This window comes from Siniperca chuatsi, linkage group LG17, assembly GCF_020085105.1.
Source record: "Siniperca chuatsi isolate FFG_IHB_CAS linkage group LG17, ASM2008510v1, whole genome shotgun sequence".
In the NCBI taxonomy this organism is placed as follows: Eukaryota; Metazoa; Chordata; class Actinopteri; order Centrarchiformes; family Sinipercidae; genus Siniperca; species Siniperca chuatsi.
In genome coordinates this window covers 26290595-26311845 of record NC_058058.1, presented here as the reverse complement: position 1 = coordinate 26311845, position 21251 = coordinate 26290595, and the positions used below count along the sequence as shown (strand labels likewise).

The following is a 21251-nucleotide window of genomic DNA, read 5'->3' as shown; positions in this document are numbered from 1 at the left end:
GATCAGGATGCCTCCTGGGTGCCTTCCTTTGGAGGATTTCCAGGCATGTCCGACTGGTAGGAGGCCCCAGGAAAGACCTAGATCACTAGAGAGAGAAATTATATATCTGATCAGGCTTGGAAACTCTTTGGAATCATCGGAGAAGCTGGAAAATGTTGCTGGGAAGATGTCCCGTCCAGAGTACCCAAAACAATCTCAACTAAAGGTCCCCATAATAGTTTACTCCGCAGCTTTTAACCGCATATCACAGTCTTTCTTAGCAGCTCGAGTTTCCTCACTTGTCATGGAGATACCTCAGTTGTGATCGAGTACTGATAACAAAAATAATAGTGAGTCGCGGCCCTATAATTTGCTTTTTAGTGTTATATTTATGTCCAGTCGGTTTGACTAATTTTTCATTAGTGTTCACCAAACATTTTTAAAACACACTCTAAAAAAACCTAACAGTTGAATGCAATCAGATCTAAGCAGGACAGGCATTACAATGGCAACTACTATTACTACTTACTTTCTGCTGGACTCAGTTACAGTATATATTCATTCTACCATCTTCAAATACAGATGTTAGGTAAAGAAAGTTTTAAGAGAAATCTTAAGGAGAAAGTTTTTAAGTTTTAGGCAGTTTGACACAGGTGGTTGAAACAGTAAATGTGTCAGCATTGATGAAGTGGCTGTTTTGAACTTGTGAGCTACAGGTAATTACCAGATAATTGGAGCTGTTTCTGCTTTGTTTGGAGGTTGTGTTCAATGTAATGTCAGTTTACTCAGCTCTGATTGCTGCAGTCGCTTGGCCTCTCTTTGAACCACCACACTGTGGGCCTTATAGCCTTGGCTCACTGCCCATTGTAATTGCTGTGTTTGTTGTGGGGCAATATACCTCTATTGTTTGTGCTATTTTAAGCAATTCCACTGCATTCCTGTGTGTGTGTGTGTGTGTGTGTGTGTGTGTGTATAGCTACTTTCCCCTGGGTTCCAGCACAGGCGACTGGCCAGAACTGTGCTGGAAGAGAATGTGAGGCACCAGGAGAACAGTGCTGGCACTGCCTGATGAAGTTCTCTTTCTCACACACACTCACTCAAACACTAACTCACACACACTCACACAGTCACTCTCACCCACTCTGACCTAAGGACTAAACACCTGCTTTCTTGTACCTCACCATACTAGGGAAACAGCAGGAGAGACCAATACATTATTCCCTTTCTAGACAATAGCAGATGTAACACTGTTTAGCATTAAAAAGAGCAGTATTCTGCGCATGTTGCTCTTTGTCTCTGTGGCACAAAAGCAGATTTCTTCACTTGTCTTTCAAAGCCATGCACACCTACTCACAGTGTTCGTGAAGCTACTTTGAAAGGTGATGGGTAAGATTCTTTGCCGAGAGATGTCATGACAGAACCCACAGAGTCACAAGTCAATCTTCAATCAGGTGGGATTTAAAATCAGCTGAGGAGTAGTACAAGAGATACTCAAAGAACCAAGAAAAGTTCAACATATATATACCAGTCTAGACATTGACCTTTAACCTTAGTTGGGGCCACCCTTCTTGGTTACCTTCAAAACATATTTATTTTGCTTTCCTGGACCCCCAAGACACAACTGGAAACTCTTTTTCATTGGGGCCCTGTCCTTTACATTACCTCATAACATGTCATTGCAAACCCTGGAGCCTAATAATGTTCCAAACAGATGTGGTCCCAGTCCAATTAATATATTATAGATAAATATACTCTAAACTATAACACATGCAACTTCAACATGGATTGACCGATATTCAACATAACAAAAGGGTTGAAAGGTTTTGCTGTGGAGTAACATTATTTCTTCATTTTAAAGTTTCTGTGGGAAGTCACATTCGTCGCTCCTAGAGTTTCACTTACTCTGAGACTAAACTTATATAAACAATGTGCTTTTTTATAAAAAAAAAGATGGAATGGATGGGATAATCATTGTTATGCAGATGACACACAGTTGTACCTCTCTGTCAAACCCACTGACCTTAGTACGCTGAGTTCGCTGCAGGACTGCCTGTCTGACATAAAAAACCGGATGTGGATACATTTTCTGCAGCTCAACTCAAATAAAACTGAAATCCTTGTTATTGGGCCCCAACACATCACTAAACAAATACTGCCATCTACTGGTAACCTGTCACAACAAATCAAGCCTGTTGCAAGACATCTTGGTGTCCTGTTTGATAGCAATTTATGGTTTGAGCAACATATCACTAAGCTTGTCCAATCATGTTTCTATCACCTCAGAAACATTGCAAAAATCCAATCTCTTTTTTAAATCTTACTGTTGTACATGCTTTTATCTCCTCACGCCTCGAATATTGTAACAGCCTGTTAATTTGTCTTAATCAAAAAACTTTGACACGACTGCAGACTGTACAGAACTCAGCTGCTAGGCTATTAACCAGGACCAAGAAGTACGACCACATAACACCTGTTTTAGCCTCTTTACATTGGCTCCCTGTTTGTTTTAGGATTGATTTTAAGATCTTGTTGATTATTTTTAAGGCTCCTCATGGCTTGGCTCCAGATATATATTTTAGACCTTGTAATCCCTTATGAACCTTCACGTTGTTTGAGATCTTCGGGCAGGGGTCTTCTGTCTGTTCCTGAGTCCAGGATGAAAACTAAAGGGGACAGTGCTTTTGCCATCAGGGCCCAGAGGTTCTGGAACAACCTGCCCGAAGAAATTAGGCTGTCTAAGTCAGTGTCTTCGTTTAAGTCTCTTCTCAAAAGACATTTTTGACAACATGAGCTCATTCCCTCTCACTCATTTTGACACATTTCACTAATCAAAACATACTGTACTCTATACTTGTGACCCATGCATGAGCATAGAGACTCAAATTCACCTGCAATTTGGAAGCAACAATCATTTAAAAATGTGACGCTGCCACCATTTGAGTGTTAAGTGTGCACTGTGTATAAGCAGTGTTTGCAAATCACTTTTGTGACATGGGCCACTAGCTAGAATTCTCATTGAATTGCCTCTTCCAAGAGTTTCCCTTGTGTTCTCAGGGATCTTGGCTATAAGCTTGTAAAGGCCCATAAGAAATCGAATGTGATATTTGGCTATACCAGGGGTTTTCATACTGTGAGGCACCTTCCCAGGGGGGCACCGGAGAGTTGAAGGGGGGCGTGGAGGTAGAGATGTGAGGCAAAGGTAATGCGTGAGGTGAAAGGGACAGGCTTAACTTGAATTCAGGTGTGCAATAATGGGGACAGAGGATATGTCCAAAATTTGTCAAATTTGCTGGACTTTTATACTTTTAGCATGAATGGAGCTCAAACCTTCAGAGCTTCTGCTTATAACAGTGAAATTAATAATATGTTATTGAAAAATAACCTAACACATGTTTCTTGTCTTCAGGGAAAGGTGGGAACAGGAAACAACAGGGATTGTGGGAAATCAGAATCAGAATCAGAAATACTTTATTGATCCCCGAGGGGAAACGCAGGAGGAAAGTCAGCATACAGTAGCACAATGGTAGTAGTAATATTAATATTAATAAAATAATAATAGTAATAATATTGATAGGAATAATAATGATAATAATAGTAATAGGACTAGTAATAATAATTGTAGTAGTGGTTGTCGGGCAGGAACAGAAGGGGCCTTGCAATCATAGATCCAGACTCTGCAGCTTCTGACGCAGAAATACCTGCTGAAAGCGACAGAAGGAGAGACGAGAAAGCAAAAAAAACTACGGGAGGAGAGAAGATGTCGAGTTAGTAACATGCATTAATGAGATAAGAATGAATACAGATGGAGAGGGAGAGGAGGAGAGAGGTGCATCATGGGATGTCTCCTGGCAGTCTAGGCCTATAGCAGCATAACTAAGGGATGGTTCAGGACTCACCTGAGCCAGCCCTAACTGTAAGCTTTATCAAAGAGGAAAGTCTTAAGCCTACTCTTAAATGTGGAGATGGTGTCTGCCTCTCGAACCCAAACTGGGACCTGATTCCACAAGAGAGGAGCTTGATTCACTGACAGATAATGAAGGGACAGAAAAAAAGCTATCAATCAAAAACAAATGAAAAAAACCCCAAAACAACTAGGACAGAATGGCCTGAAAGGTCAACAGAAAAGATGATATAAGCTGGTACAATACATAGCAGTTATAGATGACAGGGAGTGATGTTACAGCTTTGTTTTCATATCATTTCATAAGTCAGAGAACTGAACTATGTAGGAACTCACTTTTCATCAATGAATCAATTACGACCTGAATTTCATCCAATCTTTTTTGTTCCTTTTTTCCTACCAAAATCGTGTGTGTATATGTGTATTTGTGTATCTGTGGGAATATGGCAGTTGCTGAACTATAACACAGTAGCTGCTAATGAGGGCTCTGGGGAGAACGAGAGACAGCGAGAGATGGGGGGTTTTCATCAGTTTCCATATTATACTCATAATCAGGGTCCCCATTCACCGGTTGCAGTGCTCCATGTTGTTGCAGTGGCAGCTATTACCATCTTCCTCATCCCAAACTGAAATGTTCTCTACAACTAATTATCTTAATAATTAACTATCTTTCCCCTGAAAAATTAACAGAAAACTGTCCTTGAAAGATAATTTATTATGAAGCAGTAGAACATATCAACACTGCTGAGACCTTTATTATAGTTTTCAATTGTCTAATGTACAGATCTACAGTAGGTCTATAGCGAAGCATGGCAGACATGTTGATCATGTGGTTTGCTTAAGTTTATCCTCTAGTGTTCTTATCAGTTAAGAATAAAAGAAATTGCTGAATGGTAAAGCTGCATGCAATAATGTTGTAGCTGGGATCAATTTGATTTGATTTGATTTCACTTTATTATCAGAATATTTTTCTGAAATTTCTCTTGCGTCTCAAGACATACACTGTTTCACATACATAACAAAACACAACATTGAACCAAAACAACAAAACAAATATTACAAACATATATTACATCAGACATTACAAATATGTGGGCCTACTTATAACCCAAACTCTGATTGAACAGTTTGACAAACTGAGGAACAAAAGAGTTCCACAGTCTGTTAAGTCGAGCCTGTGTGACTACATCTTCTGTTTGATTTAGAGTCCCGCATGCGTGACTGAACAGACTCTTAATTATGGGAGAAAGGAGGAAATTTTAATACAAGTGGACTCTCATATTTCACACAATCAAAGTATGAAATATAAAAATATTCATGACACATTTACTTTATCCATTTTCATTATTTTACAGATACTGTAGGTTTACCATGTTTCATGTTTAACATTAAAATTTGGGCGTACTTCAGCAAATCCAAATGCTTAATTCATTTTTTTCAAATTCATTCAGGTTCATTATAGCATTGCCATCAGGAGAATTGTTCTTAAAATGTAGTATGCTTGAAAGTTGGTGCTGTTTTCACTCATGAGAAATTTAAAAAATTACAAGAAAACTATGTATTTTGGTGAAATTTTTATTTTCAACTTTTAATAATTTTACACTTTCTTTTTTAAACCATGTATTTTACGGAGGTTGTGGTGGGATTTTTTGTGTTTCTTAGCAATACATTTTGCATTCCTTCTGATCAGATGAAGCCAAACATCTGACAGTTGATAGAGCCACTGACTGTGACCACAGCTGTAGCTGGCTGCCTTGTTGTTGGTTGGGGGCTGAAATGGCTACAGCGGTTGGCGCTATGGCTGGAGCTGTGATTATGGTTATGACAACGACTGTAGCTGTTTCTTTGGCTCTTTTGCTCTTTCTAGGGCTGTAGGTATGGTTTTTGCTATGGCAACCGTGGCTACGGCTATAGCTGTAGCTAAATACTGTTTACAGCACCTGCAGTAGTAACATTAGCCAAGAAAGTGTTGGAAAACCAAACACTCCAGCCAGGATTTCAACCTGATGCTTATATCAGCTATGACAGATGTGTTATCAGTCTAAACCTCAGGAACAGCTAGAGTTCAGGAATAGCTTTACAATAATAATACTCAGCCAACACAACCATGTCAAGTCGCCACACACACAACCCTTGTATGTAGATAGTGTTAAACACTATTTCTCGAAGAATTGGTGATCATAACAGCCACAGCTGTACCTAAGGCCATAGTTATAATTACAACAACAGCAATACCCTAGTTGTTACCACAGTTACAGCCACAGCTATACCATATTGAGGTTGTAACAGTGTAGAGAACTACACACGCTCTACTATAGAACAGAATATTCGCTGCAAAGGCACAGACTTGGAGCTCAGTTATCTACCTTTACATTAGCAATAGCCAGCCACAGCAGAGGAAGCGCCCACTCTTGCTGTTGTCACAGCCAGTGATCGTAGCGTCTCTTTAAGTATTAAGTATTGCGAGGGAATGCAAAACGCAATGTAAGTTAACGCAAAAGCAGCTCAGAAAAAGTATCCTTTAACCAACCCTCACATATTCATCACTCAATCACAATTTTTTTTTACCTATGCCCTTCTATCCATCTATTCCTTGGGGCACTCTTTATTATGGTTCCATTTAAATGGCTGGTGAATACATCCAGGTAAGTAGTTTCAGTTCCAGCAATAAAAGAAAAAACTCCTCCTCATCTTCATCTTTCTTTCTTCCTCTCCTTCCATCTTCCGAGAGGCACTCAGCTGAAGAGGTGTGAGCTTCCTTTTATGGCACCCTGTTGAATCAGACTTATTGGTAAATTAGATTAGCACAGCCTGCTCCACACAGTCAGCTTGGATTTAGTCTGCCTTTCTTCCCCATTACCTCTGACTGCTTAAGAGGCAATCTCCCCCGGATGTGGCAGAATTTAATAGAGGAGATGTCAGCCTCCGTCTGGTACATTTCCATCAACAGAGGTTCAGACTGACTTGTCTGATTTGTGTAATGTTAAAAAAGAAAAATTTCCCTTTGATTGCTTCAGTTGCTTGCTGAGCTCAGGGCAAACTGATATGACTTCAGCTTCTCATATCTGTGAGTTTAACAGAATGATTTTAAACACCATGTGGAACAGGAGAGAAGGAGGGTGCTTTCTCTGAAACTCTTTCTTCCTGCTATGCTACAAGACCTCTTTTGATTTGACTTTTATTTACACTGAAAATCATTCATTTCCCAAAAAGTGATGATATGTATGAAAAGTATGATACTCTGTCTAAGGTAGTAATCCAGCCTGTTCCAGGAATGCATCTTACCTGCTTCTGTCATACTGTAGCTGACATGGTAGATCACTGGAAATCAAACCTCCAACCAAATTGAAAAATAGATCATTTGTCATTGCTTTCCACAAAAAAACAAAAAACAACCCAATATGAGCTTTTTCTGATCTGGCACCCCCATCATCAGGGATCTTTCCAATAGAATACATATGACCCTTAGAAAAATTATTTATATGAGTGTTTTCTTAACTGCCACCACTACATTTAATGTTTGGTTAAAGTTACGTAACTAAAACTACAATAAATAAGTCGATAGATCATGGTCTTCCAGGTTAGAAAAAGACTGTGGTCATGGTTAAATAAATCAATGAAAAGAATAATGCCTGCGCACTCCAAACTGCAAACCACAAATAATTTTAATAGACAACATTTTTATTCCAGTCGGATCTTTGATATGTCAGAAATTACCAAAATATCATTTTGACCATTGACCATTTTTGACCTGACGTAGATCTATCTATTTTGATATTTTGGTCAAAAATTGTCATTTTTGGTCATTGACAAAGATCTGTTGTCTAGAAAACATTTGCACGGTCAAATTTTTTCAGGTCAAAATTGACCAAATATGACAATGTTGCCCTAAGAAAGAGCCAGCTAGGATCGAAATATTTATGCCGATTTTAATAAATGTGTGCTCCACTAACAAAAGACATCATGAAAGCCATCAGTGTCACAAATACACTTTAATGATTTCACCCAGCATCTATCACATGGAAGTCTTCTATTACTCCATACCTCCCCCATCACCAACACCACCCCACCCCCACAGCCATGTGGCATCCCTCAGAGTTTCTCTTGACTGGCCTCTTATTGATCTCTTATTGTCTCCATCTTATGAAAATGGATCTGTTTTTCCCTGGCGTCCCAGACGTATCACACAACTCACTGGATGCCATTCTTCCAGCCCTTGACAATGAGATTTTCACAGATATGGTCCTTCAGTGTCAGAATGGGCTGGGATAGAATGGGATGAGGGGAGTAAGGAGAGTGATGAGAACCTGCAGATCTAGATCAATATTGGCCACATCAGCATCTCAGCACCCCCACCCCTCCAAAAACAAATCTTTTTAAACATCTTAAATATAAACCAGTATGCATTCTCCGACATCCATTTCCCTTGAGTCATTTAGGACTATCTTTATTGAAGAACATAATGGTCCTGCTGATCTGAGCCTTTAGCTCTGTAAGAAATTAAAAGCTTTGACATGCATTCAGCCAACACTTCCAAACCTGACATATTAACAAGTTGTATCCTGTTTGTTTCTGGGCACAGGGACTACGTATGACATGCTGACGTCTTGTTGTGACAGTGATGTTTCCAGCTTTGGTACCATCGTAATTAAACACTTCTTCAAAACTAAAGTCAAAATATGTTGTTTCTGATTGCCTTTAAAAACAACCCATATCATCATTTTCTGATGATGCGCTTCTGTCGGCAGTACAGTAGGGGTGCAAGATCCAAAACAGTTACAAATTGCTGTTTTTTTAAATTATTCATATGACTGTTTGCTGACCATTAACCACAATGATTAAAGTTTGGTTAGATTAAGGCACAAGATCTAATTAATTAAGGAAAGATGGGAAGGATGGGCGGCTGTGGCTTAGTGGTAGAGCGGGTCGTCCACCAACCGGAAGGTCGGTGGCTCAATCCCCAGCCCACATGTCAAAGACACCGAACCCCAAATTGCTCCTGAGGGCCTTCAGAGTTTGAATGATCCATTAGTTTCTTTGGACTGATGGCACCTGCCATCAGTGTGTGAATGGGGTGAATGTGATATGTAGTGTGTGAAGCACTTTGAGTGGTCAGAAGACTAGAAAGGCGCTATACAAATACAGTCCATTTACTATCATGTTTTGAGCGAAAACAACTTCTTCAGTAAAGTAAGGGTGCTTTTGTTGTCATGATTTATGCACAAAAACAACTTAGTTGAGGTTAGAGAACAATCATAGTCATGTTTAAAAGAAACCAACGTTGACTTTGACATCTTTCCTCCTGATTAACGAATCATAACTTAGAAACAAAGGTTGTATTCAGGCATTTGAACAAACAACTAATGCTGTTTTTTTCTTGAGGGGACACAGACGAAAAGTCTTGATTCTTGTTGCACTTCCATCTCTTCCATTAGTCATCCAGTTCAACATGCTCAGAACAGAGCACAGTTTCAGCTGGTCTAGTTTGTTGGATGGAAATGTATGGAACATAACACTAGACCACCTCTTTATCACATTTCTTTTTTTTTTTACAGCACATCAACTATGGTCAGTCATATATACAATTCTTTTGAATCCAATCTCTCGTTTTCAACACCAATTTACCAATGCTGTGCACCTGTGCATCTCCAGTACTGGACGGATGGGTAAAGTTGTTCGTCAAGAAAAAGCTCCACTCCCCCTGAAATCATAAGTTGTCCTTTTTACATTACTGTTTATGTACAAGTTAACAAAAGGCTAGCTGTTTCCCCCTGTTTCCAGTCTTTATGCTAAGCTAGACCAACCAGGTCCTGACTCCAGCTCTGTACTTAACACAGACATGAGATTGATGTCCATCTTCGTATCTCACTCTTGGAAAAAAAGCTAATAAGCATATTTCCCAAAATGTTATGCTATACTTTCAAACATTGCTCTGCAATTTACGCTGCTATAAGGACAAAGTACAAAGTATGTGTTCGTCCATTTTCAGTTACTGCAACATAGAAAAACAGTGCTGTGCACCCTCTATTCCAATGAGGATTCATGATATGCAGTTCTGTTGTCAGATGTCTTCATGGAAGATGCCTTACCCAACACACACTGCTCATATTGATATATTGATTTTGAAATGAACATGTTTCTGCTCAGTGTAGCTGTCAAAGTCACCAGTCTTAAACTGTACACCCTCATGTTCATTTCACTCTTGTAAACCTTAGTATTCATTTATAAAGACGTTAACATTTTGTTTTGGTTTGTTTCGTAGAGTGCACAATAAGCAGGTCTCTCATGATTTTTATATTGTCTTTTATTTTGTTCTGTTTTGGGGGAGAAATACAACTAGAATGTGATGGCAAATCTCAATTACAGTATGTAATGCATACAGTATGTTTTTTATTTGCAGTTCATAATTTTAATAATTCCTATTAAGGGTAAAAATGGTAACTAATAGATATCACCATGAAACTTCCCCAGTTGATTACTTACATCAATTATTTTTTATTTTTCTGAAATTTTATGTTTAAATATGCAAATGAGGCATTATCTAATTAAGAATGCATACATATCCAGAATAGAAAAGTGAACATTGGATAAAGCCGGGTTCAAGATTCTTGTTTCATTTTGTTGACATATTAGAGTCAAAGGCTTTTACAGAGGGAATTCTCTTTTTATCACTCCATAAATCAGAAAATACTGTCAACAGCAAATAAATAATAATTTTTGCCATGTTTTAGGAATAAAATGTTATATAAGTCAAGCTATGAATGATATATGAACAAGCCCCTCTGTAAAAACCTTCAGAATATAGATAGGAATAAAACTGGAAAGTTTGGTTTATTTAAGTGGAGATTTCTGGCTCTTTAAAGATACGGTATGCATTGTAAAATTCTTTACAATTTGCAAGACACTACAGGTGAATAGGGTAAAGATTTTAACTATATGACCATGAAACTTCCCCAGTTGATTACTTACATTAAGACAATTATTTTTTGTGCTTGAAATACTTGCGTGAAATGCTAACCTTTGGTGAATTTAGGAGAAATCTACAGAGGCAAACAGAGTGTAGTAAAATAAACGTGTATTTTGGGCGTTTTCTTTCCACTAGTCTGTTATGGAAGCAAATTAGCCCAAAATCTCAAATTTGACCAGTGCATGAAAAAGCGATGTTTTTGCCTGTAGTGTCTCCCCTTAACGTGAAGGGGCTGAAACCGGTCAAGATGGGGTCTGTTCACACATACGGAATAGTGCCCCATTCCTCACACAGACCCTGAGAAATTATCCATTTATACTTGAAAGCACAAGCCTCATGATTCAGTCAGTATAAACCATTTGAAAATCTCACAAAATATCACAGCAACAACATTTACTTATTTTGTAACAGGAGTGCAATACAAAACAATAACGCCTTACCTTTTTCAATGGACAAATCCAGCAGCGATCCTTACTTGTGCTTGTTTTGTGGTTGCATAGGTATTGTTTTCATGGCAACAGCAGCTCTTCTTGTATTCAGTAAGCGTTCTAAAACCAACCCACAGTGACTTCTGCTGGCAACTCCTTCAGTATAAGCAACAACTCAATACAAATGTTCTCCCTGCGCATAGCCCACCAGTCACAGGCTTCGGTAGGGACGGCTGGCAGATGGCCAGTAACATTAGCCAATAACATTATGAGTTAAACAATATATGGCAAATTTCCACTGAGGAAAAATAGTTTCTTTGCATAAGCATTGAATAAAGTCCCATTCATTCTTAGACCTTGCAGATGCAGACATTTGCAAATACTTAAAAATTTTGTTGACTTTTACTGAAATGTGTAGTATATTACAGCTCTGATCATTACTGGGTGTCCTTTTGCCGTCTCTTTGCTCTGTTGTGTTTCTAATTTCCATATACTGTATATTTTTCTTTAAATAATCACGTGAGAAGACAACAACAACCCTTTTATTTAGGGTGCCTAAATCATTTATTTATTTATTTTGAATGACAGGCATGATTCTGGTCTCTTGGCTGGATACTTCACATCTTTAATATTTTTATTGACTTATTAATGGGAATATGAAGCACATTTAGCCTTTTTAAACTTTATTTTGTCTACTAACACATTTTTAATACCCTAAATCTGCTTGTGTCCATGCAGGTGAATATGTGGAGAGGCAGCTTTGCCGTGATGCCATCCTGCCCATGCCGGCTATCTGTGAGGTGCCTTGCCCAAAGGATTGTGCCCTGAGCCCCTGGACCCCCTGGTCTCTGTGCTCCCACACCTGCTCTGGAAAAAATGCGGAGGGCAAGCAGACCAGAGCTCGCTCCATCCTCGCCTATAACGCAGGGGAAGGTAACAACTCCTGCTGTATGTTCTGCACCGGGAGAACAAAGCAGCACCATACACACTGGGAAAGTCAGACAGATATAAGGTTTTGCCTATATATGGTACTCATATGGACCTTTCAGTCAATTAGGAATCAGTCAGTGTCATCTGATATGAACAAATATACCAGGTAACCCTAACCATATCCCCCAACAACCATAGCGGACCCAGCTATCCACCAGCTATCCAGTATCTTCTTTCACAAACCTATATTGGTCTAATACCACAGTGATGATAGTAGTGCAGGTCTTAAAACCCTGGTTTTTGCTGCATATATCATTTGCATCTCCTCCTTATATACCACGAGTGAAATGTCAAAGTGAAATGAATTATTCTGTGTGTTCCTCTACAGCGACTGCAAAGGTTGTGGCATGGGTTACTGTGATGCAGGGTAAGAAGTGATTAGAAGGATAACGAGCCTGCTGAACTGTTGCAAGACTAAAGCACAGTGTTTATTCTTTATTCTGTTATTGTACAATATGTTTATGCCCTTTAAAAATTCACAAGGACAATATTGTCTTTACTTCTGTTCAAGGTCCTTCCCTGCTGTCGTTGGTCCATCCAATCTTCGGTACATTCATATTTGATGTTCTTAGACGACAAGTGATTTTTGCTGATTTAGTACTTAGTCTCCATATGTTTAACTAGAGGCAAATAGAAATGTGGCTACCTGGATGTAATCTCTTCCCGCAGATCTGCTGGCCCAGCAAAATCCCTGTGCTTTTAGAATAGAAAAAAGCTCTTACACACTACTAGTAGCGCTGAGTATTCCTTAGCATTAAGTGTTTCCAACCTGAAGGTGGGTAGTGGTTATCTAAATGGTGCTGGAATATTACTGAAGTGAGTCCCTCTGGGTTTAAGCCCTACCCTCCAAGCTGCCAATCACACGGTGAGAACTGAGCCATTCTCACCAAACCTCGTTATGAGAAAAAATGGAAGGCTGCACAGATGGTTAGAGTCTGGCTTGGCAGCAGATCAGAATTTTACCTTTTACATCCCTGCTATCATTTTAACAGCGCTTGCCGTCTGACTTCTGGACCACATTGCGTGACATGCTGTCTTTGGCATTTTCACAACAACGCAGTATTCACGCTGGAGTAAGGAGACGCCTCATACATAATGGATTTCCCTGCGAATGGATACTCCTACTCCATTGCCCATGCTGGGCTTCAGGAGGCTGTCCATGCCAGAACACAATTCAGGCTGCAAGCTGCAAATTGTTTATTAGCTTTCCTGGCATTTAGGAGGCAGACACTGCTGCAGTATACAGGTTGATGTGGTGTGTGCTGAATGAAGCGTCAAGTCACATAGACCTCTCCTGGCCATATAGCAAACTGAGACAGGCTGGAAAGGACTTCAGTATTCAGCATGGGTTACAAGAGTAGGAAGGACCCCTCCATTACAAAGTTTTAATGTCTGTTGGAGCCTTCGAGGCAGAACAGGAAGGTTAATGTTTGTTTTTTTTATACATACAGATGCTGTGAAGTGTCTGGCAATTACAGTGATGTCTAATCTTTTAAAACCTTTGTTTTAATATCACAGTTTTGACCATCATTCTCATCAGTTATGATAGCATTTAACTTATCAGCTTTTCTCATCTAACTATTGATCCCTATAGGAAAGACTAAGTTGTTATAACAGAGTAGTAACTGATTGCAGCAGACAAAAAAATATGTTGGCTAAATGGCTATTTTGTGCATGAATGTAAAACATATAATTACAGTATACTGTATATGTAACATGCAGCCTACAGACTGTTGTCAATGAACTATTAGCTGCATAATCACATTGACACATTGAAACTGAACAATACTCCAAGTACCAAGGCAGCGTGTACTGGTGTTGATATGACCTAGCTATTGCCAGGTCAAGACTAACATTGGGAATAACAGCAGGGAGTGTCACCTGACAAGGTAGTGTTGAGTAAATAACTTATCCACACAGTAAATAATATGTGATGATGATACAGAGGAGACCGTTACCTGTTTACTAGGCAGAAAAAAGGACATAGCTAATCTGCAGCTATGAGCTGTGCATTTTTCAAATACATGTTTAGTTTAATTGCTAGCACTTAAATATTTATCAGTTTCAAGGTACAAAGTAATTTATTTATCATTAAACAACACAAGGTCTTACAACGAAAACTATTAACTATATAATTAACCAGTGCAGCAATAATGGTGTGTCCTTCTATGTGCTAATGAGCTCCAGGCCTGATAAATGACTGCCCTGATGAAATCCAATAATATCTGAATGATCCTGTGAAGGACATTACCCCTGTGTTGTTACACAGGGGTCAGCCATATCTTCTGTCTGAGGCACTTTCTCATGTCCAATTCAGACGCTTCATCTCTGACTGAAAGCTGTTGTTCAATGCCTTCTGAGGCACTAATGGCTGACCTTCTCCTCGGGGGTTCTCTTTTCCCAAGGTGATGGCAGCTGCTAATGACAAGGTTTCGTGGTGAAGAGGGTCACATGGTGTTCACACCCCACCTGCGTCCATATCCAGGCTTCTGACCCTCTGGTTTATCTCTCATGCTGCTTCAGCCTTGTTTGTTTTCCAACATGGGAAAATCAAAGCTAATATATGGCACTGCACAAAAGCTCATACAGCTGTGCTCTGTTACTGTCATTGTTTTGGGCTTTTGACAGAGTAAAGGTTCCCATGATTTATGGCTGCTCTATCTGTAGATTCATCCTGTTTACCAAGCACACTATTTGATGCATGTTATTTGATACAGTGTTGGGTTTACAGTATATACTATGTACAAATTCCTCTTTAATTTTTTTGTTTCCATCTTTGGTTGACTACACTACAGGCATCACTTTTAAATAGAGCATCATCTCAGTGCTTGGTTTTATTATTTCCTTACATTTTCTGTTTATGACGGCTGATTTTCTGAAGGTGGTTCTCTTTTCTTTGTCTTGCCGTGCTAGTTATTTCTGTTACTATCTGCCCAGTCATTCTTCTCCCCAGTAGACAGCAGGTGTTTGTGTGTGTCCCACTGCTCATTTGCTGTTTATAAAGTGGACATCCAAGTTGTGCTCTTTGTCTTTGTACTCCAACCAGACTATAACCACTTCAGTGCCTTTCATACTGAAAGATGCATTGGTGTGCCACAATGACTCAAGTACAAATTGGGTTGAGTCTGGGTCAAGATTGGGTTCAAATGAGGCCAAGATAGAGACAAGTGTAAGTCAAACCACCCACAAGACAGAGACAATTATGAGGTAATCGAAATGTCTCAGACCGGACTCGATACTGAGGACAGACTAGAACTACAGACTTCTAACAGACGTTTTGGGTCCCTTTGATCTGTTTTTGCCCTATATTCAAGGTACAACGTCCAAGGTCATTTATTTATCATTTTACAACACAAGGTTGTACAACGAAATTAGTTTGTAGTCCCCTCATGCTACACACATAGAACACAACAGATGATTAAATTTAGAATAGACTACCCTTTTATACCTAGAAGCTTCCAACAAGTTTTCTATCTTCCTGTATCAGTGCTGATGTGATTTTTGTTTCTGTCTGTAGTACAGTTAGACATTGGTGCTGGTTTGTGTTCCATCATTTCTCAGGTGGAATCCAGTGTCCCAACATCAGTGCCCTGCAGGAGGTGAGGAACTGCAATGACCATCCCTGCACTGTGTACCACTGGCAGACCGGCTCGTGGGGGCAGTGCATAGAGGACTCCTCCATCCCGGCCACCAACACATCTGTGGGCCGAACACGTGGCGACGATGCCTCCTGCTCAGTGGGGATGCAAACCCGCAAGGTCATCTGTGTCAGGGTCAATGTGGGCCAGGTTCCTCCGAAAAAGTAAGATTCCACATCATTCCTTATACAGGGAAATCAGGTGTGATTAAAAGCTAAATGTCATCCCATCTCTGTTACACACACTATAAGACAGGACTATTCAGCTGATTAATATGTTATTAGTAATTAGGCCTTGATGCATAGGACAGAACAGCCTGGCATATGGGCCAGATTCTAGCCCACAGACCACCAGATTGTGAGTATATGTAAATGGAATTTGTCACTGGATTCTTATTTTGATTACACTTAGACATAAGTTACAGAGTGTGAGGAGTTATTTTGGGGCATGAAGTAAAAGTATTGTGAATTTCTGCAAATACAATGAAGATGACAGTTGGTGCACTTTCAAAGCATGGATTGGAACTATGACTATGACTGACAGCTCCTCAGGTGGTGACATAATCAACAGTGCTTCACTACTAATGCTTTCATTTTGTATAAGTGAAAGGCAGCCTTTGCTTTTGGTTGTAGACTTTGTTTGCACATGGCATGTTGGGCCATTTAGTCTCCTGGTTAGTGTGTTGTTGCTGGTGTCTGGCAGAGGTGTTAGCTGATGAGCTGCTGGCCAACTGTTTTAAGCATCACGGTCTGTTTTCCCTTGAAGGCATCTGCTGGGAACATGAATTATTTATTTATTTATTCAACAGAAAGGGAGTATTATTCTGGCAGCACAGCAGCAGTATGCAGGCAAACCCCACCAGCCCCCATGCTGTGTATGGAAATTAATCTTGCTTTTATTCCTGCGCTTACTCCTAAACCTACTCTTACATGCTGAGCAGTGAGTCTGGTGCCTCGGGACACACTTTTACATCAATGGAGAGAGGGGCACGCGCTTTCACCAGCAGCACCAGCTGTGGCTAGGATGTGAGGACTGCCACCAGTAAACACAAAGTGGCATTATTAGAGCTTTCTAATGCATTAGCATGATAGCAAAAATTAAAGATGTATCAGGATAGTAATTAGGTGTGTGGTTCATAAGTGGTTTAAACTGTTGGTGTTGAGTTGTAAAATATATCTTGTTGCACAACATGCGTGCTTATATCATATGTCTTTGTTTTCTATAGAGATTTTCTTTCTCGCAAAATTTTAATTGGTGATCTGCCATGGGAATTCTGAGCAAAGCTAATTTCCCGGTTGGCTCTACAAAAAGACGACGTCCCTATTTTTCTATGGGGAATGGATTTCATGATTTGGGAATGGGTTGAGTTTCAGTGCAGCCAGGCAAATCTCTACTGATGAAAGGAAATGCAGACTAATTTTCAATAATTTGAAGTGCAACCCAACCAAAACAATTCTGAAACAAAACAGTTTGGGCCTATGGTGGCAAAACGGAAAAGCATTAGACAAGTGTATTACAAATGTATCTAAAGTGTCACAGATGGACCTATTTAGCATTTATGGGTTTACACTGACATTTCTATTTTCTATATATACTGCATCAAAAATTGTACTCATCCAAATACATTGGGCAATGTAACTTTTCAAGAAATATATGACAAGAATAAATCAGACAGATGTGGATGCACCTCTTTCCATGTAGTATGTAGTAATGGCAGTTAAAGTTGTGATGTGTAGCATTATCAACATCATTTTATCATTGTGACTGTGACTAAAATGTGTTATAATTACCATAAACAAGACATGCATCTTTGCAAGTAAAGAAAGTCACAGTTTGTCATAGGTTTGTCGTAGTACCAGTGTTTTACGTGAAACCACTCAGTGGACTACATCTCACCAACACCACATCACCAACACAACATGGCCGTCCCTTGTAACGTCAGCTTACCTGACATGTTTTATCTGGCAATTGCTGGTCATTTTATCAGCTAGGAAGCAATAGAACGAGCAAGACCCATTGCTCGTGTGACTAAATCCGGTACTTTATAAATCCTTGCTTATGGTGGGATTTGTTGGATCTCTGTAAATAATATTATAAAGAGTACGGTCTAGAACTTCTGTTATGAATTGGCGCTATATAAATAAATAATTGAACTGAATTTAATCCATGTAGGAAACACACAGGCATCGAAGCTTCAGGGTAGCTGGAATCTGGGTAGCTTGTGAAGACAGAAATTTTTTTTCTCGCCATTGACTACAGTACATATTGTTTCCGAAATAAGGTCCCATGGTGGTCCATCGGAAGGGGAGGGACTCTCAATGAGAATTGCTCACCTGGCACATCCGCCAAAAAAGTTGTCTAGCTTCCGGGTTTACTTCCGGGGTATGCGGCTCACTGAACATACGCAGTAGGGTTTCTCCCGCTGGCACAGCCCACAAGTTCCCGCTCGGTCCATAGACTTTACATTGTGATGTGACGTCACAGATTTTTAAATCGCTCGAGGAAAACCTTCATGAATCAAAAATTCGTAATAGAAAGAGTCTGTAACGTCGCATACATAACATAACATAATTTACGTACGTACATAACTTAACTGACATAACTAACATACTTACCTACCAGCCGGTTAAGAGGAGTGAGGAGTCAGGTGTCAATGGTGTGACACCTGACCTCACCTCAGTGTAAAACAGAGCAGTCAATAAAATAGGATTTTCAAAAATTGTGAATCACCGCAACCACGAGAGGTCCTTGAGCATAGAGTCATAAATGTTCACAAAAAATATTAGGCTGATGGTCTGGTGGTATGCGAGATTATCTGCAGACAGATACACACTAAGCACCAAGCGCATGATCCCCTCCAGGCTTACGCCTGACGGAGATAAAAAAACCCTAATTGAAGATACAAGGTTTTTCCAAGGTTTACTTTAACCTCATAGTCTTTGTTTCATTTCAAATCTAATGACCTGCAGTACAGAGCTAAAACATGGAAAAACATGTCACTGCACATTAAGAATGGAAGACTGAAAGTGCCCATATCTTCAACCACTGCAGCAGTACACACACACACACACACACACCCCACACACACACACACACACACACACACACACACACACACACACACACACACAGTCACTGTCTCACAAAAAGATCCAGGCACACTGGAAGCCTCCAAATGAACTCCCAGCATGGTCCCTTTGGCTCTGATCCAGCACATCTCTTTCAGATTTTCAAGGGTACTCTGTGTGTGTGTTTCTGAGCATGTCAATGATGTACTTGCAGATGTCCGGAGAGTCTGCGCCTAGACACCGTCAGGCCCTGCTTACTGCCATGCAAGAGAGACTGTATCGTCACCCCATACAGCGACTGGAGCCCCTGCCCATCAACATGTCAAGCAGGTAGCTCCAGCTTTTTGTTGGCTTCATTAAACACAATGAGGCTTCGCAGGGCCAAATGCAGCAGTGTTAGGAGAGGGAATTCATAAAAGCTTTTGTATGACTGTATTTCTCAATTAAGGAAGCATATCAAATATGCTCATCATTATTTCAGCATGATCATACAATAAAATCATCATGCACACTGAGACAGAATACCAAAAATTCCAATTCTGTTTGGGTTATGACATGCTGAATATGGAAATCCAGTTCTTAAAATCAGTCTTTTCTAAAAAGCAAAATATCAAGGTTTCCTGCAGGAAATTGGTTGGTGGAGGTGGTAAGCATCATGGGGCAAAGACTGTGACATCCCTAATATTTATTTTTTCCTAAAGCTCTCTCAGGTATTATTTTATAAAGGGGTAGAAAATTCTAATGATGTTAGTAGAGGCCGTTCTCCACAATAAACAGCTGCTGGAAATCCTGATAGTGCTGGCTAATTTGGAACCTATTTGCCAAGCAAATAAACCATGTTAAGTAGGAGAGCTCCAAACAAGTCTCAGCCTCAGAGTTAGACATGTGTGTGACTGTCATTCCCTTGAGTTCTGCTTATATATGGGCATAGTTACTCCAGAGAGGGATCTGCTGAACAAATTCGTTAATCACTAAAGTAACCTTTAACCTGAAACAGTTTTTGGTAGAAGTCCTTTGCTATAAGTGTGGAGCAATAATTGATGTTACTTATACATACAGCTCCTACCCAGAAGTTTGATAATGTTCTATATGATAACTTCTTTGCAATGGACATCATATAAGGTGAGGTGTCCATAAACAATGCTAAATGCATCACCTTATCTCCAACATTATCTCCACACTACCTTCCATTACAAATAGACATATGGCTCAGAAGGAATGGAAAAAGAAAAGTATTGCGAGGGAACACAAAAGTATTGTGAGGGAATGCAAAAGTAGTCCTCAAAAAAAATCTCGCCATGACCTTTAGGGGGCTCTGTAGGTTCCAGATAACAGAAAACAGAATACAGAAAGCAAAGGCATGAGGCACATGGTCAGGTGACTGGGACTGGAGGGAAAGGGGTTACTGCTAATTCTATGGAAGTTTGGATTGGACTTTAATAGTTGTAACCAGTGTTGGAATTTTTTGGAAATTTTGTTCACCTGCCACTGTGGCTGGTGGATTACAAAATCTACCAGCCACTTTCTTGTTTTAACCGGTGTTGTGTCGATATGTGCTACCTATTGAGATGTGCTGCTCAGCGGTTCTGTGCATGACCCACAACTCCCTGAAATCTTAAATAGAGATATTATAATATAGTATTTCAACATGCTCCCCATATTCTTACAGTATACATGGAGTGAGTAGTGGTGTAATATAAAATGATTCTGTAGTGGGAGAATTATTTGATAGGAGATATTGGTCTATCGAAATACACTATCCCTTAAATAACGATATTTTAATAGAGTATCAAAATATGCTCCCCATATTCTTACAGTACACTTACCCATTTGTAATAAAAAAAACATAAATAAAGATGTCATAATACTGTGAGCATTGTATCTTCAACTGGAAACATAAGGTAGAATTTTTCGACAAGGCAGCATAAAAGTCAGAAAAATAATAAAGAAGACCTACAATAATCAAGCGATAGGCTATTTTATTTCATAAGGTAAATATTTAAACTCTTATAAATATTAATATTCTCTCTGTCTCACTCATACACACACGTAGTAGGTGTAATGCTATTTGTTCAAGTACCGGAGCGCACCTATGACATGTGTATGAGCACGGTTAGTCGTTTCGAAGATTATGTAATCACTGTTCCTACGGTGACACATTTACATACATTAGTCAACTATAACTGACCACAAGACTGACTTTATGAATAGTTTCATCATGTTGAGAATATTACACGGCAGTCAGCCAAGCATCTAGTAGTATTAGGCGATACCATCGAT

At 39.6% G+C, this 21251-nt stretch overlaps 1 protein-coding gene across 3 annotated transcripts in view; it reads left to right on the top strand.

Moving 5' to 3' along the window:
- Positions 1-21251, top strand: part of thsd7aa (thrombospondin, type I, domain containing 7Aa) — a 194980-nt gene that overhangs the window by 109509 nt on the left and 64220 nt on the right. For all 3 annotated transcript variants that reach the window (XR_006375187.1, XR_006375188.1, XM_044171549.1), the window contains exons 7-9: positions 12014-12208; positions 15827-16067; positions 19186-19301. Coding sequence is in view for 1 of the 3 variants with exons in the window: in XM_044171549.1 (XP_044027484.1) it covers positions 12014-12208; positions 15827-16067; positions 19186-19301 (552 nt within the window). In the remaining 2 variants the exon portion in view is untranslated. The remainder of the gene's footprint in view (positions 1-12013; positions 12209-15826; positions 16068-19185; positions 19302-21251) is intronic.